This window comes from Poromitra crassiceps (genome assembly GCF_964638095.1).
Source record: "Poromitra crassiceps genome assembly, chromosome: 8".
Classification (NCBI taxonomy): Eukaryota; Metazoa; Chordata; class Actinopteri; order Beryciformes; family Melamphaidae; genus Poromitra; species Poromitra crassiceps.
This window is the reverse complement of record NC_139629.1, coordinates 53,040,788-53,061,952: the sequence shown is the minus strand read 5'-3', so window position 1 is coordinate 53,061,952 and position 21,165 is coordinate 53,040,788. Positions and strand designations below refer to the sequence as shown.

The following is a 21,165-nucleotide window of genomic DNA, read 5'->3' as shown; positions in this document are numbered from 1 at the left end:
GCCAGCAGTACATAGAGAGACAGACAGACAGACAGACAGACAGACAGACAGACAGAGAGACAGACAGAGAGACATAGAGAGACAGACATAGAGAGACAGACAGACAGACATAAAGAGACAGACAGACAGACAGACAGACAGACAGACATAGACAGACAGACAGACATAGAGAGACAGACAGACAGACAGGCAGGCAGGCAGACAGACAGACAGACAGACAGACAGACAGACAGGCAGACAGACAGACAGACAGGAGGTTATGGCAACAGGCTTCAATTTCTTGTGAGCAAATAATAAGAATAAATCATGAATTCAGCAGGCAGTCTGACATGTCTCACATCTCTGTCAGGATCATGACAGCAGGGAACTGTTTGTTTTTAGGTTGAGGCTTTAACTTATGATGAATCAACCGGCAAAATAAATAGAAATAGTTTACTTTTCTGTATTAACCAATCCCACAAATCTGCTTTGGACCACTGACTACATGGATTATTATTACAGTACTATGACTTTTATTGTTATTATCTGCCAGTGGAAACTGTTCAAAATGTACCGCCCACAAGTTGTGCCATGCAAATAAGGAGGTCCATGGTTGGTCAATTCATATGTCTGTCACTGTTAAGAAGGTTAACAGAGCCTGTGTTATCCTGCAGTCGCACTTAAATTCAGGTGCATTTAAGGACACCTGAGTTCATACTCGTCAGTCTTCTCACGATGCTGGTAAGGACTCATTTTCGTGTCTTTCTGCCTTAAATTCTGTCTTACATTTCAGAGGCCATCAACAGGAGTATCAGATTACTTCATATGCCAGCGTTTAGGATTTATTGTTTGAGAGAGGACGCTACTGTATGAAGGTATACAGGCAGATTTTCTGGTTGTTAACATTTATCACTAATATAAGATGAAAGCCATATCGATTTAAAAGAAACAAACGTCTACTAATCAAACACACGGAGCAGCTCCAGGTTTTGTCTCGGTATCATTGAAATCTTGTTTCATTGGACTAGACTCTCTCGCTTTCTGAAGATTTGTTACTCACAAGAAATGGAAAATGGTGTTTTTAAATGTCAGGAAAAATTCAGACATTCACATTCAGTTCAGCATCAAAGTATTCAAAGTATTTATTTATTTATTTATTTATTTACTTACTTGAAACGTTTCATTTGAATTTTGGATGAACTGTTTATTGGACAACTGCATCTCTATGCACCTGTAGTGTCTGGGAATCCACAGATCGTCTTCAGATATTTTGCAGCGACAGAAGAGAAACTGGATTATAGATTAGTTTGCTATTGAAGAAGAAAGTAAAGGACCGTTCCCATATAGGCTGGGTGTGGTGAGTTTGTTTGTTTATTTAGATCCCCATTAGCTACTGTAAAGAAACAGTAGCTACTCTTCCTGGGGCCCACATTCATATTTTACAATACTTCAATTATGAAAATACATTATATTCACATATACACATTATTTAATAATATAATGAGTATCTACTAAACCCAATATCACAATGGATGGATGTGTTCAATACACAATCTACAAGACACAGACATGCAGAAATACAGACGGACAATAATCAAATAGTGTTTTGACTGACTACAGATTGAACTTGAGAAGAAGGTCACACTCTTCAAACTTCATGGTCAAGGTGTTGATCAGGATCCAAAGAACATCTTACAAATCAATGGTGATACAGGAGAGATCACTGTTCATGGCAAAGTCGACTATGAGCAGTACAAAGAGCTTAAGGTTGGTATAGGACATAATCTACATGATTGTGTGTGTGTGTGTGTGTGTGTGTGTGTGTGTGTGTGTGTGTGTGTCAGAGCATGGGAGCGGAGCGGAGCGTGGAGCGAGCGGGGGGATTTTGGCTTGAGCGGGGACCAGAGCAGTACCGGAGTGGAAGTTGGAGCGGCACTGATCACCCGCTCAGTCCCGCTCCAGTTTCGATCACAACATGTTCGAACCAGAATGCATCGGTGCGTGGCCGTGTGCACGCCCACTATTTTCTTGCCAGCTGCAGCGAGACGAGAAGGAAGAGAAACGAACATGCAGCCGATTCTGCCCAGGCGTTTAAACGCAAATTAAAACACCCTGGCCTTTTTTTCTTTTGTATTCTTTTGAGCGGAGCGGGTGAAATCTGTATGGAGCGGGGAGCGGTCTGGAGCGGAGCGACCGGGAGCGGCCTTAGAGCACTGGAGTGGGTGGAAAGGGCCGCTCCGGGAGCGAGGAGCGGTAATTATGTAATTATCACCGCTCTGCTCCGCTCACATGCTCCGGTGTGTGTGTGTGTGTGTGTGTGTGTGTGTGTGTGTGTGTGTGTGTGTGTCCATGCAGTATGTGTGAATAATTATTTCCTATAATCTCATCTCAGTTTGTCATATTGCATTACAGCTGACGTTTGAGGCATATGATAGACATGATGGTCATGAGCATGTTGTAGACACACGACTAGGAGTTGAGGTGCAGATTTTGGACATAAACGACAACCCTCCCATTTTTGACAAGAAAACATATGAGATTAATACCAAAGAGTCAAGCTCACAAGGTACTTTTTTCTTTTTTTTTTATTCTAAACCACCCCACAAATATATTATGAAATTTTTTACTGCTGTTGTCACGAATTGACCATTTTACATCTATGAAGATGTTTGTCAAACTCAATGTTCTGTGTGTATAAATAACTTTCCAATGCTGCCAGGCACATTTTTGCTCACCGTGAATGCAACGGATGAGGACAACAGTGAGACCAACAATGGCACATTTGATATGAGAATAGTCTCTGTCACTCCTGAAACATCTGATGTGGAGTTCAGCATCAAGCAGCACGATATCACCGGAACCATTCATTTTAAAGGGTGTCTGGACTATCAGGTGAGTCGAGTCAATACAGTTGTTTCTAGATCATCTTAGCATTGCCAGCTCCTTAAAGTAGATTTCCATGTAAATAAATGTGTGTTAAGTCACTATCTATCTGATAGTGACTTAACACAATGGTGATTGATCCTATGACCCATTGATGGAAGCCTTTGCATTTTCTGTATTGCAGCATTTATGAACTTGGTGTCTGTGGTGACACAGGGTGGGTGGAGCTAACAATAAACTCACTCTGATAGGTTACTGTAGGTCAGTGTGGGCGGAGCTAACACAATAGACTCACTCTGATAGATTACTGTAGGTTCACAGGGTGGGGGGAGCTAACACAATAGACTCACTCTGTAGGTTACTGTAGGTTCACAGGGTGGGCGGAGCTAACACTAGACTCACTCTGTAGGTTACTGTAGGTTCACAGGGTGGGCGGAGCTAACACTAGACTCACTCTGTAGGTTACTGTAGGTTCACAGGGTGGGCGGAGCTAACACAATAGACTCACTCTGTAGGTTACTGTAGGTTCACAGGGTGGGCGGAGCTAACACAATAGACTCACTCTGTAGGTTACTGTAGGTTCACAGGGTGGGCGGAGCTAACACAATAGACTCACTCTGTAGGTTACTGTAGGTTCACAGGGTGGGGGGAGCTAACACAATAGACTCACTCTGTAGGTTACTGTAGGTTCACAGGGTGGGCGGAGCTAACACAATAGACTCACTCTGTAGGTTACTGTAGGTTCACAGGGTGGGCGGAGCTAACACAATAGACTCACTCTGTAGGTTACTGTAGGTTCACAGGGTAGGCGGAGCTAACACAATAGACTCACTCTGTAGGTTACTGTAGGTTCCCCACAACTCTTGTGTGAAGTAGGATAACAAGCTACTTTTTTCCCATCTCTGCTAGCATTACGGGTGGCTACTATGGCCGAACAAACTGAGTAATGTTGCATAATACCATACCTCTCCACTGACTAGAGCGACAAGAGCCTCCTCGTCCACTGGCCATATCCGGTCAGCATCACCTTTGCCCCCTCATCTCCGTTCAAAACCGTAATAGCTCCCCCCCATGGCCTGGCAGTCTGACTACCTCTCCTTTTTCTGCCTCTTCTGTTCATTTCACCGACAATAATCATACCACTCACAGCGTAAATCCCCCTATTAAGCTTACTACACCTCCTCTACCTATCCCCATCCCTGTTGTAATTCCGAAACAAATTCCTGTATATACATCATCAAGAATCAATTAAAAAAAGAAACACTTCATCTTACCCAACAACAACCAGTGTTGGGCAAGTTACTTGCAAAATGTAATATACTACATATTACTAGTTACTTTCATTTGAAAGTAATAAGTAACTTTACAATATTACTGTCTGTGTAGAGTAACTCGTTACTTATTACACTAGCGGTACTTTCACCAAAACAACAGCAGCAGCAGAATGACATCACCGCTCCGGAACTATCCTGAAAAAGAATTTCAACCGCCTTGAAGTCAGTGTAAACAATCCAAAATTCTAAATGTTATTGTCATCTATAGTGGTTATATGCATAAAAACACAGTTTGATTAGGAAATGATTGTATCTTCATTTAAATATGTGCTTTGATTTAAAAACAAATAACTCAATTTGTAACTTCAGTTACTTGACAAAGTAAGTGGTATAATATTACTGAAATCCTATAAGTAATAAGTTATATTACTTAGTTACTGCTAAAAGTAATATATTACATGTAATATGTTACTTTTGTAATGAGTTACCCCCAACACTGACAACAACCCAGATAATTATTCACTCCCTAAACCTTCCAATTTACCTTTCAATATCACTGCTGGACTCTGGAACTGCCAATCTACCACTAATAAAACTGACATCATCTCTGCTCATGCCCTTTCACAATCCCTCCTTTTTCTTGCCCTCACCGAGACCTGGATCACTCCCGAGAACACTGCAACTCCAGCTGCCCTCTCCGATGCCTTCTCCTTTTCCCACACCCCCAGAGCCACTGGCCGGGGTGGAGGCACGGGGCTCCTTATATCACCTAAATGGACATACAAGGCCTCTTCTCTTTCTCTTTCTCACCTCTCTTTAACCTCTTTTGAATTCCACTCTGTCTCTGTCTCTCTGCCCACTATGCTCAATATCATCATTATTTACCGCCCACCTGGTCCGCTTGGGACCTTCCTCGAAGAGCTGGATGCTCTCCTCTCTCTCTTCCCTGAAGACGGGACACCTCTCATCCTCCTAGGTGATTTCAATATCATGGCAGCAACCCTTCAATCTCCCCTTTTTCAACACTTTTTCTCTTCTTTCGACCTCTCCCTCTCTCCTTCTCCGCCCACTCATAAGGCCGGGAACCTCCTTGACCTAATCTTCACCCGTTCCTGCAGCACTTCCAACCTCATAGTCACTCCTCTCCCAGTCTCCGACCATCACTTCATAACTTTCTCCCTTCCCATCTCCCTCCCCAAACCCCCCCCCCCCCACCACCACCCACTCATAACACTACCACCCGTTGTAACATAAAAACTCTCTCACCCCCTGCACTCTCTTCCGCTGTCCTCTCTCTCCTCCCCTCCGTAGAACATTTCTCTCACCTATCCCCTGATGATGCTGCAACCAGTCTGTTTTCTTCTCTCTCCTCAGCCCTCGATTCCCTCTGTCCCGTCATCTCCAAACCAGCCCGATCCTGTCCCCCTGCACCTTGGCTGTCCGAAGCTCTTCGTTCTCATCACACAGAGCTTCGGGCGGCCGAAAGAAAATGGAGAAAAACTCACGACCCCTCAGACCTTTCCGCCTATCACCTCATATTATCCAACTTCACCACTGCTGTCACCACTGCAAAGTCATCTTTCTTCATTTCTCAAATTCAGTCCTCTGCCTCGAACCCCAGCAAACTGTTCTCCACCTTTACCTCTCTCCTCACCCCTCCCTCCCCCCCTCCCCCCTCTTGTTTCACTGCCGATGACTTCCTGCACTTCTTTACCAGCAAAATTGATGACATCAGCTCCTCCTTCCACCCCCCGGCCACTAACAACAGCTCCTCTCTCTCCAAATCGGATTCCCTGCCCCCTGCCACTAGCCTGTCCTCCTTCACTCCCCTCTCCCCTGAAGCCGTCATTAAACTCCTCTTATCTAACCCTGCCACCACCTGCCCTCTCGATCCGATCCCCTCTCCTCTTCTCCAAACTATCTCATCTGACTTATCTCCCTTCCTTACTTCCCTCATCAACTCCTCCCTGTCTTCTGGCACTGTTCCGGCCCTGTTAAAAATTGCTAGAGTCAAGCCACTTCTCAAAAAACCCTCCCTGGACCATACCGCCATACATAACTACCGCCCTGTATCCCTCCTCCCATTCATCGCAAAAACACTGGAACGAGCAGTCTCTGAGCAAGTATCCCTCCATCTCTCTCACAACAACCTCCTGGATCCCCTGCAGTCTGGTTTCAAGCCCGCCCACTCCACCGAAACAGCCCTCCTCTCTGTCACCCATGCCCTTCACACTGCTAAAGCCTCCTCCCTCTCCTCAATCCTGGTTCTCCTTGGTCTCTCTGCTGCATTTGACACGGTGAATCACCACATCCTTCTCTCCACTCTCACTGACCTCGGTATTTCTGGTTCTGCACTCTCCTGGTTCACATCCTATCTCTCCAACCGCTCTTTTCAGGTTCTCTGGTGTGGGTCCCTCTCTAAAACATGCACTCTGAACACTGGTGTCCCTCAGGGTTCTGTCCTTGGCCCTTTCCTTTTTCTCCTTTATGTTAGGTCCCTTGGTCACGTAATCTCTTCTCACGGGTTCTCCTACCATAGTTATGCCGATGACACTCAGCTTTTCCTCTCCTTTCCCCCTTCTTCTGCCACTTAAATTGAGACACGTCTGGCCACGTGCCTCAAGGATATTATAACATGGATGACAGACCATCACCTTAAATTAAATCTGGCAAAAACTGAGCTACTTTTCCTCCCTGGGAAAGACTGCCCCCTCACTGACCTCTCCATCACTATTGACAGCATTACTGTACGTCCGTCAGAAACAGTCAGGAACCTTGGGGTGACCTTGGACAACCAGCTGTCCTGCTCAGCCTTTATTGCAGCGACCGCTCGCTCCTGTAGATTCGCCATGTACAACATCAGGAAAATCCGTCCGCTTCTCACTAGGGAGGCGGCTCAAATCATTGTACAGGCACTGGTCCTCTCACGCCTGGACTACTGTAATGTTCTGCTGGCGGGGCTACCTGCCTCGGCCATTCAACCCCTTCAACTCATCCAAAATGCAGCTGCCCGTCTGGTTTTCAACCTACCGGAATTTTCCCATGTCACTCACCTTTTCCGTGAGCTCCACTGGCTCCCCATCTCGGCCCGGATCAAATTCAAGACCTTGGTACTGGCCTACCGGCCAGTTCATCGTTCAGCCCCACTCTATTTGCAATCTCTGGTCAGCTCCCAAACATCTCTCCGTCCCCTCCGCTCCTCCACCTGTGCACCCCGACTCGCCCCTCCATCATTACGTGGCCCTGGGGGTCGCGTGTCCCGTTCTAGACTATTCTCCTCCCTAGCTCCCCGGTGGTGGAATGAGCTTCCTCCCTCGGTTAGATTGGCCGAGTCGCTGCCAATCTTTCGCAGGAGACTCAAAACTCACCTTTTTGGACTGCACCTGGACTTCCCTGGAAATGACATAACTTCTTAAAGACAAGTGCAGTTCATTTCTCGCCTGATATTTTAACTCTTGACTCGGTTTGTATGTTGCTATGTATTAGTCTTCGTTTTTAACTCTTATGGTTGATTATGATTTATGCGTTGACTGTTCATTCTTTGTATTTTCTTGTACCAAATGTGTTTTTGATATATGATGTAAGTCGCTTTGGACAAAAGCGTCTGCTAAATGGAATAAAGTAAGTAAAGTAAAGTATAATAACAGTTTGGATCTCACCTGCAATTACCACTCATCGCCAATAGGTGTCACCCAAGAGAACAAAACTGAAATCTTCGTTATTATCACTTTAAACGATAAAAAATTATTTTTGTTTTGTTTTTGTTTGTTTTTTGGGGGGGGCTATGTCGAATGTAAATCTTTGAAAGTGACTGTGTGGTTGATCCACCATCAGAAAGTGGAGAAATACACGATCCTAGTGGAGGGCAAAGATCGTGGAGATAAAATCCAGCTCTCCAGCACCAGCACTGTCATCATCAATATAGAAGATGAAAACAACTACCTTCCTGTCTTCACGGGACAAACTGTGAGCAGTTAGCACTTTCCTCTCCTTTCTAGATGCAAGATCACTTAAGACAATGACGCATTTGATCTAGAATTATGATCGCATTTCCATTTCCATTTTGTCCCAGGGTCCAGGAAGGGTCAAGGAAGGAGAGGAAAACATGCTTGTGTTGCGTCTCCACGTTTCAGACAAAGACAGCAAAGGTACAGCAGCCTGGAGAGCTAAATACGACATCCAAGGAAACACAAACAACAACTTCAGAATCACTACTGATCCTGAGACCAACGATGGGCTCCTGTATGTAGATACGGTATGTTTTTCATCACACACATATCCATATTTTCAAAGTAAAGTTAATTGCCAAAATAATGGAAACACCAATATACACGGGCATAAAAGAAGATTGGATCATCAGAAGCTCCCAGAACAGCGTCAGTGGATTATGACATCATTCATGCCCTGTAGGTGGAGAATGGCTTCATATTTCAATAGAGACACTGCGTAACGTGTCATCATTCAGAAGCCACGCCCAAGACAGGGGAAAACAGAACCCCCCCCCTCCAATCCTGGCGTTCTCCTATGTCTCGTGCATGGTTGCGTGTTGCACAAAAGATCATATATACGGAAGATGAACACTCCAACTTACTTCCTTGACAGCTAGATCCACATTTTTCTTCTCGCCAATTCTCAATGGCTTCCTTGTTTTGCTCAGGAGTACAAAAAAACTTTAACTGGCAATGTTTTACATTTGTTGTCTACACAGCCCACCACACAACAGCTTTTAGCTATGTTTCATTCAAGGAAAATGACGCTGGTGTGTGGAAATGAACGGAGCTTTTCCCCCGTGATGGGCGTGGCTTATTTCATGCAGTGTCTCTATATTAGCATTGACTTTACCCTTTAAGGGCTTCTTCGGACCTAAACCATACCAGCACCATGACATCTCATCAGTCAGTATGAGGGCCTTTTCTACAGCAGCGCACACCATGACAGTGCCACTGGTACTCATCTGCTTGTTGAAAAAAGGTTGAAGGATGACTACCCTGACATGACTTTTTCCACTTTTCTGTTGACCGCTGTCTGTGGTCTTTGTGCAGCTCCACTCATAAAGTGGATTTTTGGGGCCGGTGTGCAGCATGCACAGCAGGGCCCTTACATTCCACTCAGTCGCCGCATTTGAGCACGGATTCAGGGCGAGGTAATGTCTTTCCACTTTCCAGTCCGGTAGGTGGCGGTAATGCACCTCTGGCTAATATTGTGGCTAGCTCGTGACAAGGAGGACGCTGCGGCATTAAAGTTGAGAGCCTGTGTCCCAGTTCACTTGAAGGCAACACATTGTTGCCTTGAACCAATGGTGACTGGTGAAAAGTCAAAAAAGCTCTGTCTGACTCTGTCTGCTTCATGTGTGGGCGTGCCGACTTTCCCCCCTTCCCTCTCTGCTCGCTCTCTGGCGAGTCCTTCAGTCCTCACTGCAGCACCCCGACACACAGGAGGACAGACACAGCGAAAATGCCAGCGGCTTCGTCTTGCAAGCCGCCCAACGCTTGTAGAAAAAGCAGATGCACGAAGCGAAATATGGAAATATTTTGCTTACGTTGCCGACAGCGAAGGCAAGCCCGTGTACACATCGAAACCAGTGTGTAAAAGGTGCTTCAACGCGACCCAAGCGAAAGGCTCAAACACATCGAACCTGGCTAAACATCTTGCCGACAGGCACCCCGACCTGTTCAAAGAGTTTAAAGACCGACAGGTTAGCGAACGTGAACGATAAACATACATGCCCTCAAATAAGTCACATAATAAGCCTACATTTCAATAGCCTACATTTATGTGTGAAAATAATATATATTACTAGATTAACCATAAATCTGGCACTTCATGTTAATGAATCTTAAACCCAGGATTATTAACCCACATAGGCTACACTACAGCACAGGCACACTACAGTTGATGTGCACTAAAGTAGACTGAACACAAATGACTCAATACACCTTGGCAGAGTTCTGCACTTTACTGAGCACACCGGCCCTACCCAGGCTACACCGGCCCTATGCCAGGTTTCGACCTGGCCTTGTTACATGTAAAATTAAAGGACTTTAACCATCCCAAGCACCGACTACAGAGTCCCTACCATAACAATTCTCTGGCTTCTGGATTCAACTCTCTCCCCTCTCTCTCATTGAGATGTCCTCTTCAAAACACAGTAGCCAAAGTAATGGGCAAATGGGTCTAATTTGCATGTTTATACATCGATGACGCCATGCAAAGTGCTTATTTATTTCGGGAAGCACACCTGTGGAAACGCACCTGCTTTCACTATACTTTGTATCCCTCATTCACTCACGTTTTAATAGTCTTCTTCTTATCGTGTCCACAAAGAAATGTCAGTTATATTTATTTATGTTAGTTATTACGTTTTAATAGTAGAAATACTGGAAGCAGAAGTTGTTAGCATTTGTTAGCGATACTGAATTAAATGAGGCTAAAAACAACTCTCTGAAAAAAGCACAAATAATACTGTTTTTCCTACCCATTACTCAATGGTGTTTTAGACAAGACTCCAAAGATATTTTTTTCAGAAAAATGTTTTTGGGCCCATTGACTAGGGAGGCACCAAGCCGTCTTTTTCAGTCACAATACAGATAACGATACCTGGACTTTGGTTATCGGCTGATACCGAGCACCGTTCCGATACCGATGTTTAATTAACTCATTGAGTGCCAGCCACTTTTGGAGAACGGAAGCTCCCAGTGCCAGAGTTTCAGAGCGTTTTCAGTGATTTCTCGAGGCCCACAGAATATTGTGTGATATTACTATGTAAACACCGAACACGCACAAAGAACGAGGAGACTCTCTTCTATCATCTGCAAAAAAAAGTTTATTGATACCATTTTCCGTTCTTTAGTTATGAGCCGGAGAAGATAGGCTGTTTTGAGCAAAAAGACAGGTTTCAAATTATAAGCTGAGATATTCAGCCTTTTGTGAAATTAAGCATTTCAAGCACATTCACTGACTCTAGCTAATATTTTCTGATGTAGTGACGTGGTGTAGTTCTGTGGAGCCACCCCCCTCTCCCCCCCTCAGCTGCAAACTCCTCCCCACACGCACCCAGTCTATTTTCGGAGCCTCCGTTTTTGCGCCGGGCGGCTCCCAGCGCGACAAGGAAATGCCAAACGGGACTGCAGGGAAAGGTTTGGCCCTTCGGCGTCGGGTGCTGCCTTTCTGGCGGGTAATCGTGTGGAGAAACTATATGCAGACAGACAGACAGAGGCAGAGGAGCTCAGTTGTGGGCGCGGATTGACTGATGTTCGCAGCCAACTTCAGCTGCAGACAGAGCAATCTATATGGCTCTGGCTGCAGCATGCATCGGTTTCTCTTTGATCACAGCTTTTTCCTGCAGTTTTCCGGACCTTTCTGTAATCTGGAGAGCACTGTCGCCACCTAATGAGTCCGTAAAATAGGTTATACACCTTCAATAGCTCCCATATTTGTACAGGAGATGCCTGATGCTTTGATCCACGTCCCACCGTCAAAAAACGCAATTGACGAACATACTCGTCCTTGGCACTCTACGTTACTAAACGAAATGACGAACATACTCGTCCATGGCACTCAATGAGTTAACAAACTGTATTTTACTTTGTGGATCTTTATTCTAAAGTTCAGCGCTAGATTTGGCAACTCACGGTGTCAGTCCCATGTCTGTCTGTCTGTCTGTCTGTCTGTCTGTCTGTCTATCTGTCTGTCTGTCTGTGTCTCTCTGTCTGTCTGTCTATCTGTCTGTCTGTCTGTCTCTCTGTCTGTCTGTCTGTCTCTCTGTCTGTCTGTCTGTCTCTCTGTCTGTCTCTCTGTCTGTCCGTCTGTCTGTCTGTCTCTCTGTCTGTCTGTCTGTCTGTCTGTCTCTCTGTCTGTCTGTCTGTCTCTCTCTCTGTCTGTCTCTCTCTCTGTCTGTCTATCTGTCTGTCTCTGTCTGTCTGTCTGTCTCTCTCTCTGTCTGTCTGTCTCTCTGTCTGTCTGTCTCTCTCATATGAGAGAGAAGGAACTGGTTTTGAGACTGACCTGTACAAGAAAAAGACAGACACATGCTCATACTTACATGGTGACTCGTTTCATCCCACACACCTGAAAAAAAGTCTACCTATCAGCCAGTATAGTCGAATCCGTAGGATATGCAGTAAACAGTCAGACTATGACAGACAGGCTGAAGAACTAGACGCTAGATTCAGGCAAAAGGGATACCCACAAGAGTGGATTACAGCCGCCAGTGACAAGTATAGGGACCGCACACAAGATGAATGTCTCACATCCAACCAACAGAAAGCATCAATGGACACCAATACGTGTTGCTTCCTTCAGTATTCACCTCTAGGAAAGGAGTTTGAGAACATCCTAAAACAACACTGGCATGTAGTAAGCACAGATCCACACCTATCTAAGATATTTAACACTCCACCGAAAGTAGTCTACAAACGCCCCCCTAACATCAGGCAGATGTTGGTCAAATCTGACCTACCACCGATAAGAAAAGGGACGTTTCTAGACAAACTACCAGAGGGAAATTTTAAATGTGGTTCATGTATGCAGTGCAACTACACCACAAAATGTAACACATACAAACACCCGCATTCAGGAAATATGTTGAAAGTTAAAGGAATGATAACATGTAACCAAACAAATGTTATCTACCTAATCACATGCCCTTGTCCCAATGTGGCCTATGTAGGTAAGACGACAAGAGCCCTGAAAACAAGGATAGCGGAACATCGGAGCAAAATCAGGACCCAAGACAAGAACAGCCCTGTAGCGGTACATTTTGCAGAAGCACAACACAGTGTTGCAGCGTTGAGGTATATAGGTATAGAACACGTAAAGTCCCCTAGGAGAGGAGGCAGCATTGATAACTTATTACTCAGAAGAGAAAGTTATTATATACACACACTCCAAACATTGTTTCCAGCAGGCCTTAATCAAGAAAATGAGATCAGACATTTTCTCTAATTAACAGATCCCATAGTTTGTGGACTTAGGTATCAAAAACAAACTTCATTTCTGAATGCATTACATGATCTAGATTGAACAGGCAAACCAGGTTGCCATTATTCCAGTACTGAGCGATATGAAGATCCTACTGTTTGTGTAATTATTCATTATTTTTTCACTTGTTTATTTGTTCATTTGCTGTTTTATGTCGTATACAGGATGTGTAAGATGTATCCTGGGATTTCATATGCTCTGATTGTAAATATGATGTATTGTTCCTCTGGACTAACTCATTAACTCATCATCCAATCCAGGCAACTCAATCAAACCAACTGGTTGCACCTGGTGGAGACTGAGAACCAGAGTCCATTTGAACACATTGTATGAACCTGATGAAAATCACTGGTTGATTGAAACGTTGTTCCTTTTTATCAAATAAAGTCAAAAGAACGGAGTTCTGGTGTGCGGACCTACTTCCTTTAAATGTCTCTCTCATATGGACACAAGTCTTAAGGGAAACAATAATACGTATGATAGCGGTTTGCATTTGTGTCTTCAATGTCATTCCTCCTTTATAGTCCAGGCATTTTACGCAAATATGTGGGTCAACCTCACACTAATTGCAACAAAACCAAACTCAACTGATTTTGTATCCTCAATATGTCCTCAATGAAGGAAAAAAAGTGTTAAGGAAATGTATGAAGGGAAAGTTTTGAAAATGACCTAAATATGATGGTAGCCTATGGAAGCCTATGGAAGCCTTTTTTTTTTTTTATGTGCCATAAATCTCATCACCTGTATGTGTTTTGTGCTTCAAGGAGGGGGGGGGGGAAAAAAAAAAAAATGTTAAAAAGTAAATAAAAAAACGTTTTTGGTAGCATCATATAGGTCATTTTCAAAAAATTTCCCTTCATACATTTCCTTAACACTTTTTTTCCTTCATTGAGGACATATTGAGGATACAAAATCAGTTGAGTTTGGTTTTGTTGCAATTAGTGTGAGGTCAAGTGACATTTTTACTGGACTATTATATCCCCGCTGTTTTCTTTACAAGTCCCAATCTGCTGCCGTTTCTAATATCATTCAGTGATTTCCTATAATAAGTGTGCTTACAGTATTGCTATAATAACTGAGTCGTATAGTAACTGCTTTAGGACGGTATCTGCTAAAGGTTTGTGCCACCACAAATCACATTGCTTTTAGAATGTAGACGGCTATTCCTTTAACCTATAGATTAGGATGTTGATGAAGGCATAAAATAATTGTAAAATGAATTTTGATATTTGTCTCTATACCAATATTCAATCCTCTCTTCTTTGACAGCCAATGGACTATGAGGAAGATGCTCTGAAGAACCTGACTATCACAGTAGAGAACGAAATGCCTTATTACTCCTGCAAAGTCCTGGGACGTCCCACCGCTGGTGCTTGGACATTAGACACGGGGCGGGCACCGCCTCCATCCGCCCGCCATGTGACCGTGAGTGTGGACGATGTCAACGACCCTCCCATCTTCACCCACGCTGTTAAACATGTCACGGTGGAGGAGAACACTGCCGTGGGACATTATCTGGAGACGTTTACAGCCATAGACCTGGATGGCACCCATGCAAATGAGTTTGTGTAAGTTGAGGTCACAGCATTATACAGCGTAATATTTCATATCCACACAAAAAAGGCAGAATTTCTAAATGAGGATGTCAATGGAAAATCGGAGAATTTCTAACAGTCTGCAAATATGTGCTATTATAGATACATGAAAGAAGAGGATCCTGCAGAGTGGATCACAGTCGACTCCAAGAGTGGAAAAATCACCACAGCAAAGATCATGGACAGAGAGTCACCCTTCGTGAAGGACGATATCTATAAAGTCACAATATGTGCTGTTGACAGCGGTATGGAGATCTGTCGGCATATGAGTTACACCTGCTACAGCAATCACATTCTCTTTAGAATGAACAAAATCAATCCTAAAATGAAAATGTACAATGTGTGTTTGTGATTGTTGCCAGGTGTGCCTCCAATGACGGGTACTGGAACCCTCAGCATCCTTCTGAAAGACGTGAATGATAATCTTCCCACTCTGGTTGTTAACAACGTGGACGTGTGCCTCTCTGATGACCCCTCACTGGCCAACATCACAGCCTTTGACCTTGATGGATACCCCTATAGTGGACCTTTCCATTTCCAGCTCCTCGGAGATGTGAAGGACAAGTGGAGCGTTGACCCAGACAACGGTGAGCGTTACTTCAGAAGAAGAAGAAAAAACCTTTGGGGGTCAGAAATAGTCAAGATCATAGAAGAAGAATGTCATGACTACTAACATGTCCTTGGTTACTTGAAAAACGATGTGTTCACTGTCCAGCGTGTAGTAGGACTAGACTTGCTATGTGCGTTCACGTGATTCACGCGCGCGCATGTTAATGAGCAGAGCCTCGCGGGCCTGCTCACCAGCGCCACTCGGCTGACTGATTGTGTATGTGCAGGTTACTCAGTCAACTTGGTGAAAGAGAACACGGTTCATGCTGGACACTACGAGCTGCGTCTGGAAGTGTCCGGCCTGCAGGACGTGCAGCCCACCGTCCACAACCTGTCTGTCACTGTGTGTAACTGCATAGACCCCATCAACCCCAACTGTCGCCACCGCAGAGCTGCTGCCTCCAGAGTGGGAGCAGGAGCCATTGGGATTTTTTTTGTTGCCATGCTGCTCCTTCTCGGTAGGAGACACAACCACACATCACATTCATAATTACATTCCAGAATAATATATAACTCTATTGTGCGATGTGCAAAAACATAAAACCAATGTCTCTTTCACACAGTGTTCACATTATAGGTTTAGATGCAAAGCAACTCATGTATCTCTAAAGTAATTGACTCACTCACTCAGTCACTCACTCACTCACTCACTCACTCACTCTGCATGGCACTGTGTCTACAGACCACATTGAGCTGAACTGTGTAGGCTGCTTGACATGTATGACACACACAGTCTTTGTTGTTATTATATTTTCAGGTAACAACAATATAGAATGATTCCTGCTGATTTGGTTTGGGTTCAGTGTGTGGCCATATTCTTTATGTTGCAGGCATTCTGCTTTTGGCTTTTCTGTTGACATGCAAGAGGGAGAGCAAGTTCCTGCCAGATGAAGGTTCAGGAGAACATCTGATGAAATGTAACACGGAGAGCCTGGGAACTGACTGCAAGGTCAATACAGATGTCATTCAAACGCATACGTAGAAAAGCACCCATAACTAATAGTTGCTGTAATATGGAAAAAAAAAATGTTTTTCATTTTCTGGTCAACACTGATGAAGGCTCTGTGTTGAAACGCATCCATTGATGTCGGTGTGTGACCCAGTGGTATTGCAGAAAAAACGACTAATTTTTAAAATGACCAATTAGCATTTAAGCATTTATGTGCTGAGTAAATGTCACAGACCCACAGTCATTTTCATAGTTGTATAAGCATTGTTGTCAGTTGCAAAGTGAGGTTATTCTTCATAGTTTATGAATTATTGTACTATTACTATGTATTATTGTGAATAATACTGATGAAATATAACAGTGTCAAAAATAACATGATTATATTTAGGGATGTCCCGATCACATTTTTTTTGCTCCCGATCCGATCCCGATCATGTGATTTTGAGTATCTGCCGATACCGATTTTTCCCGATCCGATCTTTCGGCAATGCATTAAGAAAAAAGAAAAGAAAAAACTGCAATCAAGTTGACCCTTAAGATTGTTTTTTTATTTAACAGTATCCAACTAACTATCCATTATATCCAACATGGATATGGCTTTTTTATTTAACAGTATATTCATTATATCCAACATGGATTCAAAATTTAAAACAAAATAAAATAAAGCTTATCAGTGGTGCACCACAAAATAACCATGTAAATTAAAACAAATGATGTGCAGAATAGTGCAATAACAATGTAAATCAGGAAATGCGTTTGTTTTGGTAAATTCTTCTGCTCTGTGCGACACTAAATAAATGAATGATGATATGTAATTTAAAACCAAAACTAAGGCCTCAGGATGAGTTTAAGACGTGAACATGGTCATATTTGTTGAATTTAAAAAAAAAAAAATTTTTTTTTTTTTTTTTTTTTTTACTCCCGATCTTTTCCCCCCGATTCCGATCTTCTAAAAATCACGTGATCGGCCCCGATCTCCGATCACGTGATCGGATCGGGACATCCCTAATTATATTTAACTGTATGACAGGTGGCTTTACATAACTTAAATCAAGACAGTCAAAACGAGCAAGTAATCCAAACAACCGCCAAGTCTTCAGCAACATTGGTGAAGTCAGTAAGTGATGTGACATGTCATCTAGATTCATTTCAATCATGAGAGGCCAGTTGGTAGGATTAGACAAACTTTATTTAGCAATCGGCATGCATGGCAAATACTTTGGCGCTTGACTCCATTGGCCAGTGGCGCTGCTCTTGAGGCAAGAGGAGGGCACCTGCATAGGCTAGGAGATCCCCCCCTGACTCCATTGGCCAGTGGCGCTGCTCTTGAGGCAAGAGGAGGGCACCTGCATAGGCTAGGAGATCCCCCCCCGTGGGGGATCAGGAGTCAAGACTCGTTGGTGGCGGACTGGGGAGGTGGGTGGGGCAAAACAACGCTTCGGAGGACGGCTCCGAGGGAGATGGACTGCCGTGAAGCTACTGCTGCTATGATCGGCCAGAGAGAGAGAGGTGACGTAGAACCCTTGCTATATGAGGATTAACTGACGTCATATTTGACGTCATAGCAGGCGTCATACTAGGACTTTGACTGACCACGTTATGCTAGGACTTGACTGTCGTCAGGGGATGATCGGATTATGCATGAGTGGCGTTCAGCTTGAAATATGGTCTGGAGACCTCACTTAATAACAAGCTTATGAAGGCACACTCTATTGTACAGTCACATATTGCAACTCATTCAAGTTATATAGTATTTCAAACGTTATTGAAATCTGATCATGTTTTGTCTTCTGTTTTCCAGGCACCAACTATGGCAGCAGGACCAGCCAGTTCAGATTATTCCATGTACCAAGGAAACAGCGTAGAAGGTGGACAGTACCAGATAAGGAACTCTGCACGCAGGGTACTGGAACCTAAAAATTACCCTCTGTGGGATCCTTGTATACTGTATATATCTCAATATATACATTATATACGTTACTGTAGTGCCGGAGGTAAGAGGAAAGACGTAGGCAACGTAACATTACTTGTTTAATCAAAACAACCAAAAACCATTGCTCCAAACATGGCAGGCAAAGTTCGCCAGAACACAGTGAGTAGAACAGGAAATGCAACAGCAGTAATAGTCCCCCTGGCACCTCGTGCCAGATCTTAGTTCCCCCCCACTAGGCCACCCAGAGAGAGGGGAACACGAACCCATAATGTAGTCACTACATTACTACTGTTGTACTACTACTACTACTACAATTGCTATTACTCCTACTACTACAACTACTACCACTCCTACTACTATTACGACTCCTACTCCTACTTAAAGCAAGGAGAAGGAAATCCAATGTAACATAAGGTCTTCTATATTAATTTACAGGAATAGCCAGCTCAAAAAGGCAGATGTCTATCAGTCTATAATTGAACAGTGACATTAAGTATCTACAAAGTAGCTGAAATGTACAGTAATGTCAAATGTATCAAAATGTTTCATTTTGCAGACAACATCTAAAACAACAACGAGCACGAGAGGACAGAGCTATCAGAGCTACCAGAGCGGAAGATCTGGACGGTATCAGCAGGGGAAGTCTATGCACACGGTACTGCAGGCTAAAAACAGACCTTTACAATATGAGTCCCTTTTCTGTCACAATATTGCACTTGTGACATTTTTGCTTCACGTTTTAGTAGTGTTAATTTTGTCTGCCATTTTTTTATTTAGTCGTAGTCTTAGTCCCGTGTTAAATGTCCTTGTTAGTCTTTATCATATTTAGTCAACCTCATCCTGTTTTTATTTAGTCAAGTTTTAGTCTACTAAAAGTTTGAGCATTTTAGTCTCAACTTTTATTTTAGTCAAATAAAACCATACGTATTTTAGTCTAGTTTTAGTCAATGAAAACCGTTGAATCTGCTTACGAGTCGCACTCTAAAACGGTTTTAGTGTGACTAGTAAAAATGTATTTACATTGTTAATTAAAGCAAGCCCCCTTTTCCTTTTCTTTGCAATATTCTAGTGTCTGATGTCTTTTTGCCCAAATAACTATTCGCTTCTGATCCCCCAGAGTACAATGACGAATGGCAAATATTCAACATTGGGAGAGAACAGTTATTTATTATTACATGAAGAACTGCTCAACACACTAGGGAAGGTAATGACAATACGTTGATCAGTTCTACTTATACAGTTTATATTGTTCATTTTCTAACACTGCTTCTGCTTTTCATCATGTCCACCTCTGCATAGAGGATGTACACACTCCAGGCACCGGGAGAGGAGCTGGGTGATTATGCCCCTAACGTGTACGCTGAGGAGGGCGAGGCAGGGACCATCTCCGAGCTAGATGCTATCTCCATCCCAGAGGTCCCCTTTGACATAGACATGTTCTTGGATGTGGAGCCCAGGTTCAAAACGCTGGCCTCGCTCTGCAGGCCTGATGCCACCACCTCCTAAGCTCAAGGCTGTGCAATGCAAGGACTCTAGCCATGGAAGCATTGTCCTATGATCCAGCTAGGAAAACATTCAATGACAATATTCAAATGATGTGTGATACTTTTTCAACAAATTATCAATCCCAAAGTTCACTAGTTATAACAGTGAATTGGGGCAGTGGTGGCCTAAAGGTTAGAGAAGAGAGCTTGTGACCGGAAGGTCATCGGTTCAATCCCCGTGACCGGCAGGATAAATCTGGGTGGGGAAAGTGGAAAAAGCAGTGCTTGCCCCTCCCTCATTACCACCACTGAGGTGCCCTTGAGCAAGGCCCTTAACCCCAACTGCTCCAGTGGAGCTGCTCAGTGGCCAGAAGATCACACTGTGGTTGTAGCTTCCAGGTGTGAATGTGTGTTTGAATGTGATCAGGGGGCTCCTGAAAAAGAGAGCATTGCTCTCAGTGAGACTCCCCCTGTATAAATAAAGGTTAAATAAAAAATAAATAAAATAAAATAAAAAATTGGTTGCAACACAATTTGCTTTTATAAGTGCCATGAGTTGGGTGACACTGGTTTTGGGCTGTTGTTAACACCAATGATATTTAACAGTCCAGGCAAAGTGGAATATGCTTGAATACCGCCGATTTACCACAAGGAATGAATGTTTTAAATGTAAAATATGATTTACATTACAATATGTAACTCACCCAGTGCCTGTTGAGACACTGGAGTATAAAATATGAACTGCTGTATAAATGCTTATTTACAAAAATGATCTATAATCAACAAAACTTTGGGCAACTTATCTGTCAGTATATAAATGGGAGCTAGGGCTCTGTCTGTTTGTTTGTTTGTCTGTCTGTCCTACTGATGACATCATCAGTGATGTCATAAATTCACTCTCACACGCAAGGCTATAGTTCAGTGATGTCACTGATGACATCATCAGTGATGTCATAAATTCTCTCTCTAAACACATTTCCAAAGTTCATCCCCCTCCTCTCTGCTTTTCCTCCTTACAGTATAAAGCATAATGTTAAACTGTCAGTCATTTGCTGAATATTGGACTCTGTATAACGTATCAGAATGTGTACATTGAGATTCAGCCCTCTGACAATACATATTGACAGAGAATGTATGGTTTTAAATATACTTTCATAAGACATCTTTCTGGCTCTTGGTTTCATTCATTTGGTTTATATAAGCTGTTTGAATCATTATAATGCAGATGAGGAATGGTGAAATTCCATTCTCTAACACACACTGTAATAAAATGTTCTATCTTAGAGTGCAGTTCATTACACAGAGCGGCATAGTTACTTAGTCTTTAGCTAGCATTTGTGATTTGTGGTGTTTTTTTATTTTTCAACTGGAAATAAGCACCTCGCGGTTGCATGCCTCCGCCAGCAAGTCAAGCTGCAGTTTACATCCATGTCTGTCCAGACTCATAAAATATATAGTATAGTGAAGACTTTGAAGGAAT

The 21,165-nt window shown here is 43.3% G+C and overlaps 1 protein-coding gene across 1 annotated transcript in view; it reads left to right on the top strand.

Moving 5' to 3' along the window:
• LOC310780807 (cadherin-13-like) overlaps positions 1–20,784 on the top strand; it is a gene marked incomplete at its 5' end in the record, with an annotated part of 34,737 nt that extends 13,953 nt beyond the window's left edge. Inside the window, 15 exons of the mRNA XM_083641309.1 lie at positions 1,600–1,746; positions 2,392–2,545; positions 2,699–2,871; positions 7,971–8,102; positions 8,209–8,391; positions 14,385–14,683; positions 14,813–14,955; positions 15,073–15,297; positions 15,547–15,777; positions 16,150–16,268; positions 17,299–17,385; positions 18,070–18,171; positions 18,758–18,856; positions 19,319–19,405; positions 19,501–20,784. Coding sequence (XP_083497435.1) covers positions 1,600–1,746; positions 2,392–2,545; positions 2,699–2,871; positions 7,971–8,102; positions 8,209–8,391; positions 14,385–14,683; positions 14,813–14,955; positions 15,073–15,297; positions 15,547–15,777; positions 16,150–16,268; positions 17,299–17,385; positions 18,070–18,171; positions 18,758–18,856; positions 19,319–19,405; positions 19,501–19,707 — 2,388 coding nt within the window. The 3' untranslated portion in view covers positions 19,708–20,784. The remainder of the gene's footprint in view (positions 1–1,599; positions 1,747–2,391; positions 2,546–2,698; positions 2,872–7,970; positions 8,103–8,208; positions 8,392–14,384; positions 14,684–14,812; positions 14,956–15,072; positions 15,298–15,546; positions 15,778–16,149; positions 16,269–17,298; positions 17,386–18,069; positions 18,172–18,757; positions 18,857–19,318; positions 19,406–19,500) is intronic.
• Positions 20,785–21,165: the final 381 nt, after the last annotated feature.